Raw genomic sequence first — 14898 nt, 5'->3', positions numbered from 1 at the left:
ACACAGGCCACGCCCCCCATTAACACTGACAGGTACACAGGCCACGCCTCCTCCATTAACAGTGACAGGTACACAGGCCACGCCTCCTCCATTAACACTGACAGGTACACAGGCCACGCCCCCCATTAACAGTGACAGGTACACAGGCCACGCCCCCCATTAACACTGACAGGTACACAGGCCACGCCTCCTTCTCACCTTAAAAGGACGGCCGTAGACAGACTCCCCCCCGGTCCCAGTGCCAGTCGGATCACCGCCCTGAATGATGAAATCTGGAACCACGCGGTGGAAAATGGTTCCGTTGTAGTAACCTGTCAGAAAGGCGGAGTTTATTTCATTACAGGAATAAAGCTGGATTATTACAGTCAGGATTTTCATCTTATATCCATTTTTATAGCTGCTGCAATTATTAATCTCTGTTACTTCACACATCATAGGAAATAAAAGTAGTGTGTGTGTGTAGGTAAATGTACAGGTGTGTGTGTGTGTGTGTGGGTGTGTGTGGGTACATGCACAGGTGTGTGTGGGTGTGTGTGGGTGTGTGTGTACGTGCGTAAAAGTACAGGTGTGTGTAGGTAAATGCACAGATGAGTGTGAGTGTGTGTGAGAGTGAGTGTGTGTGAGTGGGTGTGGGTGGGTGTGTGTGCAGGTAAATGCACAAGTGTGTGTGTGTGTGTGTGTGTGTGTGTGTGAGTGTGAGTGTGTGTGAGTGGGTGTGGGTGGGTGTGTGTGCAGGTAAATGCACAAGTGTGTGTGTGTGTGTGTGTGTGTGTGAGTGTGAGTGTGTGTAGGTAAATGCACAAGTGTGTGTGTGTGTTTGTGTGCAGGTAAATGCACAGATGTGTGTGTGTGTGTGTGTGTGTGTGTGTGCAGGTAAATGCACAAGTGTGTGTGTGTGTGTGTGTGTGCAGGTAAATGCACAAGTGTGTGTGTGTGTGTGTGTGTGCAGGTAAATGCACAGGTGTGTGTGTTTGCAGGTAAATGCACAAGTGTGTGTGTGTGTGAGTGTGAGTGTGTGTAGGTAAATGCACAAGTGTGTGTGTGTGTGTGTTTGTGTGCAGGTAAATGCACAGATGTGTGTGTGTGTGTGTGCAGGTAAATGCACAGGTGTGTGTGTTTGCAGGTAAATGCACAGGTGTGTGTGTTTGCAGGTAAATGCACAGGTGTGTGTGTTTGCAGGTAAATGCACAGGTGTGTGTGTGTGTGTGTGCAGGTAAATGTGCAGGTAAATGCACAGGTGTGAGTGTGTGTGTGTGTGTGTGTGCAGGTAAATGCACAGGTGTGAGTGTGTGTGTGTGTGTGTGTGTGTGTGTGTGTGTGTGTGTGTGTTACCTTCCATACAGAGCTGAATGAAGTTCCTGCAGGCTTTAGGAGCTTCTTTAGACCAAAGCTCTACATCTATATCACCTGCTGAGGTCTTTATTAAAACCTGAGGGGAGGAATAAGGTCATGATTCATTCAGCTCTGATAATTACTTTATCTCTTCACTCTTATTTTACACTTTTACTCACTTTTACTGCTTTTTACTGAAATATTAATCTCTATAAAGCTAAAGTCTCAGTGTGACGCGTTCAGCTGTTTCTCATCTGTAAAGTCGAGCAACAAAAAAAATCTTCATTAGTTTAATGAGCTACTCACCTTCCCGTTCGTTGGTGGCTCCTGAATATAAATATTACTCATTTTGAAGGTTTATTAGCTGTTAAATTAATTTTAAGAGGAATAAACACACTAATAAACACACTGACAAAAACACGTAAACACGCAAAATACAGCAGTGTGCTGCGTTTGTTGCTCTATCCTAAATAACACTGCTAAATAAATTCACTAAATAAAGTGCACTACATATGATATGAAATAAAGGTTTCTACTCTCTATGTAGTGCACTTGATTTAAAAAAAGACGCCATTTAGGATTCATTCATGGTGTCACAGCTTTTTTCTTCCGTACAGCAACATGCGGAACAATAGAGAGAACGGCGCATTAAGTGAGTGTACTGACATCTAGTGGCTCGGAGATGCAAAAGTGTGATTTTTCTTGTTTTATTTTAGAACAATAAAATATAATAGTGTGCTTTATTGACTAGAGAATTTATATATTTAGTAAAACATTATACATATTGTATAAATTCACCTCTTTCTTTAGTGGCACTGTGTGCTGTCTTGTCAATATTTCCTTCCGGACTGATTTATGCGACGGATTGAATATACCGGAAGTTGTGCTGTTGACGAAAATTCGAGTAATTTCGTGTTAATGGCTCTTCCAGGTATAACTTTTAAAAAAATATATATATATGGATTATTGGAGTAAATGTTTTATATAGTGTTTATTGCTGAATAAGACTGATGATATGATCGAGTGTAGTTTTATTGTGATTATAAACTCGGCAGCGCTATCAGCTGAGGGTTAATCCTGCACTCTGATAGAATTAAACACAGAACTTCACTGCGTGTAGTTTTCTTAACATCTGCTTTATATTCTGGAAAATATTTGTGATTGAATGTTTGGTTCTTGATAAAGAAGATCACAGACAGAAGAAGATTCACAGCACATAAATGTGTAAAATGTAAGATGAAGTGTTAAATTAAAGCTTCTTAGTTTGCTCTTTCTCACTGATGCTGCAGTAGAAAAGATGATTAATAATGACAAATAAGAAAATAAAAAGGTGTAAAAATGCTTAAATCTAAAGGTCAGCGTTGGAACAGTGTTTTATTAATAAACAATTAATAGATAAGTCGTTAAAGAAGTAGAAAGTGTAGTATTCTGCCAGTTTAACAGGTGTCTTTGCCTTGTGTGGAAACAAGCAGCAGTCAGAAGCGTTCACAGGAACAGTGGCGTGTGTTATAAGTGCTTATAAGTCATGTGGAAATAATGAGTTTATTAATGATGACGATGTTCCAGCAGGTGTGAATAAGGACAACATCCGCGCTGGGTGTAAGAGATGCGGCTATCGTGAGTATTTCTGCAGTCTGTGGTTTAAACTCCTACACTGAGCTGTGAGTGAACCGTGAACTGGGTTTTTATTTTCCTTTTCTTTACCTCCTCAGCCGGTCACCTCACGTTCGAGTGTCGGAACTTTGTGCGTGTGGACCCGAGGAAGGACATCGTGCTGGACGTGAGCAGTACGAGCAGCGAGGAGAGCGAGGAGGAAGGACAGCAGGAGGTCCGGAAGGAGAAGATCCTCGGGAGCAGCCGCTCTAAAGGTGGAGAACAGAGCAGGGAGCGGCTGGGGGTTAGCCAACCACAAGACCAAACTCAGGACATGAACGTAGCGGAGAGTCTGAAAACACAGCTTTAGCTCTCCGTTCTCATGAAAACAGCACTTGTGAGCATGAAAACACATTTATTCATCAGAAGTGCTGTTTTCTTGCTGTAGCGTGGATAAGGGATGTGACTCGTACAACGTTCAGCAGAACTTTATTTACATCTTCCAGTTGTGTTTGTTTAGAATGAAAACTTTCAGTGGAAATGTGAGTGTTTTTCTGAGACTCTTATAGTCAAAAGGAAACATTTTCAGCACTCAGCTCCTGTGAAAGTCCCCTGAAACAGAGGAAATGTGTTTATAGTGGCGGGTTTGTGGTGTGATTAGTCGCTCCGCTGCTCTTCTGGTGCTTGGTTCTGTAGTTTTGTAATTCCTGTGAGGAGGTAGCGATTGTGTGTCGCTCTGAGTGTCAGAGAGGGAATGTGTGTGATCTCAGACACAAGCGATAACCGTGCTGTTTCAGCTCCTGAAAACAAAACTCACATCTGCAGTCACACCGGTGAGAGAACGCGAAATATAATACACAAACGGTGTGGCTGATTAACGCTGACCTGCTGAGAAACATCAGCATCATCATCAGCATCATCACCATCATCACCATCATCACCATCATCATCAGCAGCATCAGCGAATCAAACACTGACTTGAAGTGAACAGAGTTTGTGTATTTTATTTCACGTCGTTTCACCGGTGTGATGAGTTTCCTCTGTAGAACAGAAGCTGTGTGTGTAACTCTGAGCGTTTCATGTTTCTGCAGATTCCCGAAGAGAGAAACACAAAAAGAGGAGTAAAGAGCGATCTCACCGAAAGACAAAGAAGAGGTACACACACACACACTACACAATATACACACTATGTATACACACCACACACACTACATATACACACACTACATATACACACTCTACACACACTACATATACACACTCCACAAACACACTACACAATATACACACTATATATACACACTACACAATATACACACTACACAATATACACACTCTACATATACACACACTACATATACACACCACACACACACACACAAAGACTATACACTCACTCTGCACATTATGCACACACACACACACACATCAGTGTTTTAATCACAGAATATAACACATTTATTATATTTAACACACGTTATAAACATGGCACTGTGATTAAAGAGATCCTGACTGTTCACTGAGCCTTCATAACGCATCATACGCACTTCATAAATCATTTTATCAGTTTATAAGATTTTTATCTTGCAGTCCTTACAGACGTCTCGATAATATCCATCCTATGAGCTTCTGAAACAGCTGCTGTGTTGTTATTGTGTGTTGTTACTGTGTGTTGTTATTGTGTGTTGTTATAGTTTTCAGTTATGTTCTTATAACAGCACGTCCCCGAGGGTTTTATTCCTCTCACACCACAGCAATCTAATGATTATTAATTATTAAATTATTAAAAGTTACAGCTTTACCTCTGAGACTCCAGCCATAAATGATAAATAAACGTCTCCTTGAGTTAAAAGGACGAGCTGTTACTATAGAAACGGTAAAGCTGCTGTTACAGAAAACTAATCAACACCCTCTCCTAGAACACAGAGTGTTTTATTCTTAATATTTATTATAATATTTATTCCTTATTTAATATTTATTGTGTTTTATAATTGATTACATTTTATTATTATTTCTTTTCTCAGGTCTCATTCATCCAGTGATGATGATGAGGAAGAGGTGAGCAGGAAGAAAAAGAAGAAAAGCCACAAGAAGAAAGGCAAAAAGGAGAAGCGAGAGAAAGAGAAACAGCGCGTGAAGAAGCGTAAGAAGAAACACACGCAGGCTTCATCATCATCATCATCATCATCATCATCATCATCGCCCTCTTCCTCGAACAGCTCGAGTGACTCCTCAGATACAGACTGAAGCTCCTTCTGTTCCAGATCTTCATCTACACTTCATCCAGCAAAACAAATCAACTGCCATGAGACGACGTTATCATCTAAACGACAGGCTGAGTGCAAAAGTTTGTGCACCCTTGGGACTAAAGGAAGACAAATAACTCTGCTTTATTTCATTATTACAGCTTCCTAAACTCAAAATAATGTTTTTAACCCCAAAAGCATACGGGGGTACAAACTTTTGCACTCAGCTCTCTGTGTTAAAATGTTACTGTTTCAGTAGTGAATTATTTCCATTTCTTTTCCTCTGTGATCTTATATTTCTTATTGTTGTTTGCTATATTTTTCGCAGTATCGTTAGATTTTGTATAGAAATAAAATGATAAAAATTCACTGCTGTTTGCGTACTTCTTTTTTAAATAAAATAAAACAGATGCTGAACTTACTGTCAAAGAAATTAAAGAGTAAAAAAATTAAAAGATTAGAATTAATAGTTAATTACTAACTAAGATGTATTTAAAAATAAACATTTTGATACAGAAATTAGTTACGCGGATCAACACATTCAGCAAAATTAATTAATTAAGCATTAATTACAGTATTTTTGTTGTAGTTAGATCATATATATATATATATATACACACACATAAATACTATAAAGAGCAGTAAACAGTAATAAATGAAAAAAGTTGATATTTTTCTGCCCAGATAAACACACACACTCCAGATAAACACACTCGCAATGTGAAACTGGGAAATTAAAAAACTGTAACGGTGTAAAAAGAAAATGTGGGCATCTGTAATGTTCCATTTGTGCTGGAAAACTAATGTCTGGAAATCTAAAATGTTTGGTACTGACTCTATAACACAGAGGTCATAAAATAAAAATCTTTAACAAAGTCTGCACTTAAAAAGGGGGGTGCCAAGACTTTTGCACAGTACGGTATATTACAGGGCCTGTGATGTTAGAGTGTGAGAGTGCCGCAGGTTCTGCTCCATCGTTTATGCTCTGTCTGTCTGTGTGCAGGAGACGAGTGGAGGCTCGTTAAAGAGAAGCTGTGTCAGGATAGAGCTGAAGGATTTTGAAGTTTTTCAATATAATCACATATGGGGAGCTGCACTGTAATGTACTGCACTGTAATGTACTGTAATGCACTGTAATGTACTGTAATGTACTGTAATGTAATGTACTGCACTGTACTGTACTGTAATGTAATGGCTTGGGACTGCGATTGCTGTAGTGGCTTTGGGGCTGCGGTTGCCACGAGCAGCTTCGTACTCAGGACTCCATCAGTGGACAGTGGATAGATTCAACAAAACAGACTTCCTGTGAAAACCGTAATGAATTTCCTGGTTACACAACTGCACTTTGTCCATGTAGCTCACAGTTATAGAAGGGAATGATTTATAATCGCACTATCCGTTGCTCCCAGATGAGGATGGTTCCCTTTGAGTCTGGTTCCTCTCAAGGTTTCTTCCTCATATCATCTCAGGGAGTTTTTCCTCACCACCGTCACCTCTGGCTCACTCATGAGGGATAAATTCACACATTTAGAATTTATATCCTGAATTTATATGGACAATGTCCATTGTTAAAAGTGCTAAACAAATAAAACTGAATTGAATTGAACTGAAATAAAAAGCTGGAGATCCTCAACTGCACAGTCGGCGATGCCAATTCTGTCAGCGATGTATATAAGAATAAGCTTACTTGGAAGTAAACCTTGGAATTGAAGCTGAAGCAGTTAAGTGTTAGGAAATGTTAGCTCTGATAATCTCACCAGCTGCGTCGCACATTTAGAAATGTTTCAGGGCGCTCAGTCCATCCTCGTTAGGAACGACACTACACAGGCTTTTAATATCCACGGATAAAAGTAAAGGATTGTTCTGTGACTGTTTTTTTTTTTTTTGGAAAGTTCAAGGATTTATAGAAAAAGTGAAGAGTCTTTCTCTGAACAATCAGCTGGAAAATGTCACCTAGAAACTGTGATATTATTTTGGTGAAACATGAAGAAGCTGAAACAATGGGATGTCCAGGATGAAACAATGGGACGTCCTGTAGAAGAAGCTGAAACAATGGGACGTCCAGGATGTGGTCCTTGTGTATTTTGGGAAGTAGATAGAACTGCTGCAGTGGGGATTATCCACTATTAGGTTCCTGGGTGGAATTAGGGAGATGTTCTGCTGAAATGGCTTTAAGGATAACAGACTGGATGGAGGAGTGTAGCTGGGGAGTGAAGTCACGGCTGATGGACCTGTAGAAGAAGCTGATGTTGGAGACTCGTGTCTCTCTTCATATAACGCCACATTAGTGTACATTCACTTTAAAGTAAATATAGAAACACTAAATATTTTTACATCCCCATTTTTACATCCTCGAGCGAGTTTCAGTGATTATCTCGGATTTTAAATTGAGTGATTTGTTTCATGGAGGAAGATCAGGATGAATTCCAGCTCAAGGTTTTAATCAGAGGTTTGAGTTTTAATCATTTTTCAAACTAAAACTTTAATAAACAAATCCTTCATCCTTCTCTGACTCTGTTTCATTAAATCTAACCATTGTTGGTGCATCACACACACACACACACACACACACACCAGCAGAACTTATCAAAGCTGTAAATCGGATCGGAGACTGTTGCCATGGTTTCGGTGGTACGCGTATGTACTCAGTGTTTGTGGAGGTGAAGGTGTGTTGTGGACTTTTGATCTTGTGGCTCGAGGAGTGTGTGTGTGTGTGTGTGTGTGTGTGTGTGTGTGTCAGGTGTGTGTCAGGTGTGTGTCAGGTGTGTGTCAGGTGTGAGCGAGTTTTTACAGCGTCTGCGTTCAGGTGTGACGTTCGTCTGAGTCTCTGAAGCTTTAGAACAGAAATAGATTTAACACACATGATAAAACAAATCACATGATTTATGATTAGTTTCTCAGACAGGAAAAAAAACAACGATATTTCCAGTACAGAGCTATAAAATATAGTTAAGGATTAATGATGATGAGCAGAGATATGAAGAGATCAAATAAAGTACAGATGAAATATTAATATAATAAGAGGCTAAGAACCCTTAAAATGTCCTGGCTTTAATAATCACAAAGGTTTATGCTGTCATATAGCAGGGTTCTGAGTAGAACCTTTTTAGAGCCTAAAACACGTAACTATCCAGTGAATCATTTAAGAACCATTAAAGAACCCTTTTTTCTAAAAGTGTGTGTATTAACTGCATACATGTGCGGCACAAGCTCCAAATTATTGCTCACTATTTCCTTCTTATTACCTAGAACCTGTCAGAGTTCCACACAGAACCCATTTATGAGGCTAAGAACCCTTAACTGTCCAATCAAACTTTAAAGAACCCTTTTGTTTTAAGAGTGCATGAGGTTAAGGGTTCTTAGTTTCTGACAAGGATTCATTATGAAACCCTTTCTGATAGAAAAACACTCTGTTGTAGGGTTCTACACAGAAGCTTTCAAGGTTCTCCAAGATGGACAACTGAAGAACCCTTTTGTTCTAAGAGTGTGTGTATTAACTGGGTAAGTGTGTGGGACAAACTCCAAATTATTGCTCATTATGTTCTTCTTAATATCTAGAACCTGTCAGGAGGTTAACACTTAGCAAAAGGGCTCTTTCTATAATGAAGCTTCCTAAAAGGGTTCTACATTTACTTTCTTGGGACAAAAGGGTTCTTCAAGGGTTCTTTAAGTGTTACTTGAGTTTTTTAGCCTCCTAAAAAGGTTCTAATTGAAACCCTTTATAACAGGAAAGCACTCAGCTGTAGGGATCTGCAGAGAAGCTTTAAGGGCTCCACCAGAGGAACAGGGCTCATTAGAGCGTTAAGGATCTTAAATCCAGTAGTAATATAATAATACAGTATATACAGTAAAAAAGGTAAACATGGCACTTTAGGAACTGGTTCTAGATCAGTTCTGCGTGCCGTCATGTTTCGCACTCGGTGCCTGGAAACTCGTGTTATCTTATCACACACGTCATTAGAACCGAACGCCCCATAAGCTACATAACAACCCGGAAAAAAGCCACCTTGCTCTAGGTTTATGAGATTACACGTAACCCTGCGCGGTTTCTGTGACTTCCTGGAACCGTATCTAGAGAAACACAAAAACACACCTACACTACCGCCCACTTTATTAGGAACGCTCATACACCTGTTCATTCAGGTACGTAATCCAATTAGAAGAGAACGGCAGACTGGTTGGAGCTGACAGGAAGACTACAGTAACTCAGATAATCACTCTTTACAACCGTGGTTAGCAGAAAAGCATCTCAGAAAAGCCACAACACATCCAGCCCTGAGCTACAACAGCAGGAGAGCACATGGGGTTCCACTCCTGCCCCCAAGAACAGGAAACTGAGGCTACAGTGGACATGGACTCAGGCCTCAAGTTGAACATGTGTCCTGAGATGCTTTTCTGCTCACCGCGGGTGTAAAGAGTGGCTATCTGAGTTACTGTAGCCTTCCTCTCAGCTCCAACAAGTTCAGCAGGAAACCAGCACCAACAATGCCACGGTCAAAGTAGAACTATATTGAACTGAACATAAGTAGAGTGTTTTTCTATGAGAAAGAATTCCAAGAAGAACCCTATTAGGAAGTTAAGAACCCTTAATTATCCAATGAGCTCTTAAAGAAGACTTAAAGAACCTTTTTCTTCTGAAAAGTAAATGCTAAGGCATTCCGCATACCCTTACAGTTTATATTCCAACCACTGCGACAGAGTTTCCTTAACATAAAAAGGAAGCTAAGAACCCTTAACTATTAAAAAAAAAATCTAAAGAACCTTAGCATCCACTTTCAGAAATAAATGGTTCCTCAGTGGTTCTTTGAATTATTTATAAAGAAACTCTTCATGAAACACTGAAAGAGTCATTCTGATACACTCTTAAACCACTCTCACTACTGTTAAAGGTTCTCCGGTTCTCTCTCCAAAGGAACTCTAAAAGGTTCTATGTACAATTCTACAACAAGTGCTTTCCTATCAGAAAAGAGAACCATATTTTTGGGAAGCTAAGAACCCATAATTGTTCAATGTTCTCTTGAAGAAACCTATGTATTAACTGGGTGAGTGTTAAAATGGTTCTACTTGGGGTTAGACACTCTTAAACGTTCTTTGGTTGTTCCTTAAAGGTGTAGAACCCTACAGCAAAGTGTTTCCCTGTTAGACAGGGTTCCTAGTAGAACTCTTTTTTTTTTTTATGAATGTAAGTATGACCTGGTAAGTGTGTAGTACAAACTCCAAATGATTGCTGATTATTTTCTTTTTAAAATCTAGAACCTGTCAGGAGTTTAACATTTACCTGATTGGTCCCTTGAACTCTCTTAGAAAAAAAATCTTTAAGAGATGAATTTGAATTAAATATTAAATATGAAATACTGAATTTGTACACTCTTAGACAAAAGGCTCTTATATTTTTGAAAGGGTTGTGTTTGGAGAACAGGGAATCAGTTAGTTGCAGGGTTCTTCACAGAAACTTTAGGTTTGCTAAGATTGCTGTTGGGTTCTTTAGAAAAAGCTGCAAAAAAACAAATGCATTTGCATAAATGAATCTAATTACTGGAGTAATTTCCACCTGATCAGCTGATTAATAATGTGTAATAATGTGTAATAAAGGGTTAATTGGGTGTGTCTGAGCAGGTAAATGAGTAGATGAGTAGATGAGTAATTGAGTAGATGAGTAATTGAAACACAGGTGAGGGTTTGTTCAGCAGTGTGATTAGGAGACACTGATACTCACCGTTATAAACGTCTCTCTGTTTGTTTTCTGCTCAGGTGGAAAAGGCAGTAAATGGATGGTGACTTTGACCCTGCTGTGTGTAATTCTGCTGCTGGTGGACTCTTGGAGTTTGTTTGCTTGTAAAAATTTCAGCATGTGACTATAAAAGAGCTGTAAAAGCCGTGAAACTTAAACATCGCTGCTTATTCAGGTGCATCTTTAACCAGGTAAACTTTATTCTTCTCTCTTAATCCTTTTGCTCTTTAAACCTCATTTCTGCTTCTGGACATTTCTGTGAAAAAGAAAAACAATTTATAAACATACAGATAAACTCTTTAATGAGTTAATTTATTGAATCATGTGAATCTTCCTGTAAACGCTGGACCTGAATAAGGTGTAATCATCTCCCTGTGTGTTTGTAGCAGGTTGTGATGGAGAGTTTTGTGAATTTATCATTTATATTTTATTATATGACGGAGGAATTTAAAACATTTGTAACTTTTAAATGTGTTAGAAATAAAAGCTGCTTTATTTATACACGTGTGTGTAGATACAAAGACAAAATACTGAATATAGTTTAAATGCTCATAATCGTTAATCTATATAATAGTGTATGTGTATAGATACATAATATTTTCATCAAGCTGTTTATTTATTTTTAAGCTTATGTTAAGTTTATCTATCTATCTATCTATCTATCTATCTATCTTTATTCACTTAGTTATATTTTTACTTACTTATGTATTGAATAGTAGCTCTATCTCACACACACACACACACACACACACATACATGCGCGCTTCTTTGCTTGCTTTTTTTTCTCATCTGTATTTCTGAAATAAATCAGAATCAGAATCAGAATGAGCTTTTATTGCTAAATAAAACACACACACACACACACACACACACACACACAAAGGAATTTGACTTGGTATGAAGTGTCCAGAACACACATACCAATAAGATCTCAAGACATATAATAATAACATTTACAAATAATAATAATAGGAGAGAGTATGTAACACTGTACAGCAGACACAACAGGCTTAAACGGAGCAGATATATGGACAGATATAATACAGCTATGTGCAAGGTGAAGGCAATGGCACAAGCGTTAAGGATATGTGTACAGGTAATATAGTAAAGAATGAATTTACATATTGCACAAAAAGTTGTATCCGTCGTAAACGTGGTGTATTGTTTAAATAAACGCAGTGTGTGTTTATCAGACAGTAGAAGATGGAGGTGACGACTCAGCCTGGACCGTTCGCTCCCTCTGACTTCCAGACCGGACTGTTTGAGTGCTGTGACGACTGCGGTACCTGTAAGATCAGTTATTATTAAAGTCCCTGCACCTTCTGTCTGTAAACTTACAGGATTCACTTAATTATTTTTCTTTGAAAGAAAGAAATCACTATGATCACTTCCTGAAAAAGAACACCACTGGGTAAATAATTAACCAATCACAGCATTCGATTGAAATTTAGAGTCACATTAAACTCGTAGCAGATTCTGTATCTGGAAACATATAGATTTATTACTTGACTCATGTTTATAATCTCTGTGTTATCTTGGAGATTTTCCGAACACTACAGGATAAATGATTAACCGGTTCCAGCTCTCACTATCGGTGCTGCTGATGATATGAAGCTTATTAAAACAGAACAGCTGGAGATTAGATGGTTTTTAGGTTGTTTGGGTTTTAAAGGGTTCAAACTTTCCTTTAGAGTTGGAAAAAAACAATACTGAGAATTTATATGTTACTGAGAAGCGTTTAAATGTTACTGTCTTCCGTATGTGTGTGTGTGTGTGTGTGTGTGTGTGTGTGTGTGTGTGTGTGTGTGTGTCTCAGGTATGTATGGGTGCTGCTGTCTCGTCTGTCTGGGCTGTACCATCGCCGACAATATGGGGGAGTGCTGTTTGTGTGGACTGGGAATGCCCATCCGTAGTGTGTACAGAACCAAATACAACATCAAGGTCAGTCACAAGGTCACGCAGAACTCACCACGATAATCCCGACCCAGAAGTCCAATTTCTCACATCACACACTTTGAGAAAAAAACTAAACTAAACAGTTCCTCAAGGGTTCTAAGTGTCCTGTGATGGACTGCTGATGAATCCAGCACTACTCTGACCAGGATAAAAGATTCTTAACTTTCTAAAATAAACTCTTCTCACAGGGAAACACTCTGTCACAGGGTTCTGCACAGAACCAGAAGGACAAACAGAGGAACCTTCCAAATGACTGACGTTGATTATTATTAGACACCTAGCAGGTTCTGTCTGTATGACAATCTGAAGAACCTAAAGGGTTTTTTAAAAAATAATAATAATAATAATTTTAAAGCATTAAGGCAACATTTCTAAAATGATGCTCAGATTTAAATTCTGAATTTTTACGGAAATAATTTTCTGATTGGCTGAAACACACAAACCTGCACAAAAAAACCCTTATTTCCTTTTTCATCGTGCTCAGATCTGACATTTGAATCTGAATTTGATGATAAAAGGGGAAAAAAAGAGAAAAATCTAGAACCTTTAATGTTTTTTTCAGGTTCTATGCAGAACCGTCCTCCCAGAAAAGTTTCTGAACTAGTCATGAGAACTCTCTGAGAACCTTCTAATGAGAGTGTGCAAATTCTCATTATTATTAAATATGAATTGTTTAATTTCAACTTTAAAGCTTAATGTATAATTTCAACAGCAGCACAAATCATTCTAGACGGATTCTCAGTAACACTTTATTGAAGGGAAGCTACACAGGGCCTTTATAACACATTCATAAGCAATGCACAAATCCTTTCTAAAGCAGTGCTGGAGAGTTTCTGAAACCGTCATAAATACGGACAGACTGATGTGAAGACGATGTAAAAGTTATTGCTGTGACATTTTTATTCTCGTCTTGCAGGTTATTATTTTATTTTGAATAAAAGTTTGGCCTATAGACTTCATAAATAAGTGAAGTTGTGTTGGTGCTTTAGAATAGTTTTAAATGCAAATAAAATAAATTCTACACTCAACTCTATTCCTGCAAAAAGGTGGACATTTTATACACAAAATAATAAATTCCAAAATAAGCACGTCTTCTCTCTTTCACGTCACACCTTACAAAAGTATATGTTTATAAAGAATGCAGTGCTTATAAATGTGTGTGATGAATTCCTCCGACTTTTTTTTGGACTTTGACTTTTAATCCCAGACTGCAGCTGAACTCTATACGAGTTTAATATTTAATTATATTAGTGATATCATCAGTACCACTTTAGCGTCATGTGATTGTTTCTCAGGATGGTTTGTGTTCTGGGTTCTGGTTTCAGGGTTCGATGTGTAAAGACTTTATAATCACTGATTTCTGCTTACCCTGCGCAACCTGCCAGCTGAAGAGAGACATCGACAGGAGGAAGCAGCAGGGGATCTTCTGAATCTCATGAGGTGAGCTGCGTCACGCTTTATAAGATAAAAATATAAAAAAACACTACAAAATTTAATACATACAATATATTGAATACATTTTAAAGGTAAATATGTAAACACACTCACACACACATTACAGTAAGCAGTTTGTATAACAGCGTGCATGGGTTATTTCACTCCCGAGAGACGACTCGCACCAAACCCTGTGATTTTTCTTCTCTTTACAGAGTCTTTACACCGCTGAAGATCAAACCAAGCTGCGATTTTCCTCATTTTGTGCTTAAAGTGTAAATGTGTGAAAGCTGTAAGGAACAATTATAATGATTTTATACCTACAAAGTGTGTGTGTGTTTCTTAAAAATCTAATTGTTCACATACACATTACTGTTGAGTTCTGGATCCTGATTGGTCAGAAGGTGTTGATTAGTTCTCTATAACAGCAGCTCTGACAGTAGCGCAGGTTTATGCGCTCATTGTTAATGCGCTCATTGTGATACGTTATCGTTTCTATAGTAACAGCTATAGAATTCACAGGATTATAGGAGAAAATAGGATTCACATAATCACACGCTCCACTGATAATAAACAGATTTAAAAAACGTGAGTAATCGTTGATAC

General features: G+C 38.5%; 3 protein-coding genes across 4 annotated transcripts in view; 2 read left to right on the top strand and 1 right to left on the bottom strand.

The window, feature by feature from the left end:
* Positions 1–1937, bottom strand: part of cwc27 (CWC27 spliceosome associated cyclophilin) — a 49793-nt gene extending 47856 nt beyond the window's left edge. The window contains exons 1-3 of the mRNA XM_053241105.1: positions 1639–1937; positions 1333–1429; positions 199–311 (exon numbers count right to left, since the gene is read on the bottom strand). Coding sequence (XP_053097080.1) covers positions 199–311; positions 1333–1429; positions 1639–1680 — 252 coding nt within the window. The 5' untranslated portion in view covers positions 1681–1937. The remainder of the gene's footprint in view (positions 1–198; positions 312–1332; positions 1430–1638) is intronic.
* Positions 1938–2159: 222 nt separating this feature from the next.
* Positions 2160–5540, top strand: srek1ip1 (SREK1-interacting protein 1). Of its 2 annotated transcripts, none has more exons than XM_026942732.3 (5): positions 2160–2263; positions 2902–2949; positions 3045–3200; positions 4017–4080; positions 4950–5540. In XM_026942732.3, the coding sequence occupies exons 1-5, from the start codon at positions 2188–2190 to the stop codon at positions 5170–5172; spliced, it is 567 nt and encodes a 188-aa protein (XP_026798533.2). In that variant the 5' UTR covers positions 2160–2187; the 3' UTR covers positions 5173–5540. The 2 variants fall into 2 exon arrangements, with proteins under 2 accessions (XP_026798533.2, XP_026798532.3); XM_026942731.3 differs by having other exon boundaries at positions 2176–2263; positions 2899–2949.
* A 5411-nt stretch (positions 5541–10951) lies between these two features.
* On the top strand, positions 10952–14619 carry LOC113544170 (placenta associated 8). The gene is made up of 5 exons (XM_026942838.3): positions 10952–11093; positions 12096–12190; positions 12719–12843; positions 14184–14298; positions 14508–14619. Exons 2-4 carry the CDS (start codon positions 12106–12108, stop codon positions 14286–14288), a joined length of 315 nt encoding a protein of 104 aa, XP_026798639.1. The 5' UTR covers positions 10952–11093; positions 12096–12105; the 3' UTR covers positions 14289–14298; positions 14508–14619.
* The last annotated feature ends 279 nt before the right edge of the window (positions 14620–14898 follow it).

This window comes from Pangasianodon hypophthalmus, chromosome 17 (genome assembly GCF_027358585.1).
Source record: "Pangasianodon hypophthalmus isolate fPanHyp1 chromosome 17, fPanHyp1.pri, whole genome shotgun sequence".
NCBI lineage: Eukaryota > Metazoa > Chordata > Actinopteri > Siluriformes > Pangasiidae > Pangasianodon > Pangasianodon hypophthalmus.
The sequence above is the reverse complement of the archived record's forward strand: the minus strand, read 5'-3'. Positions and strand labels throughout refer to the sequence as shown.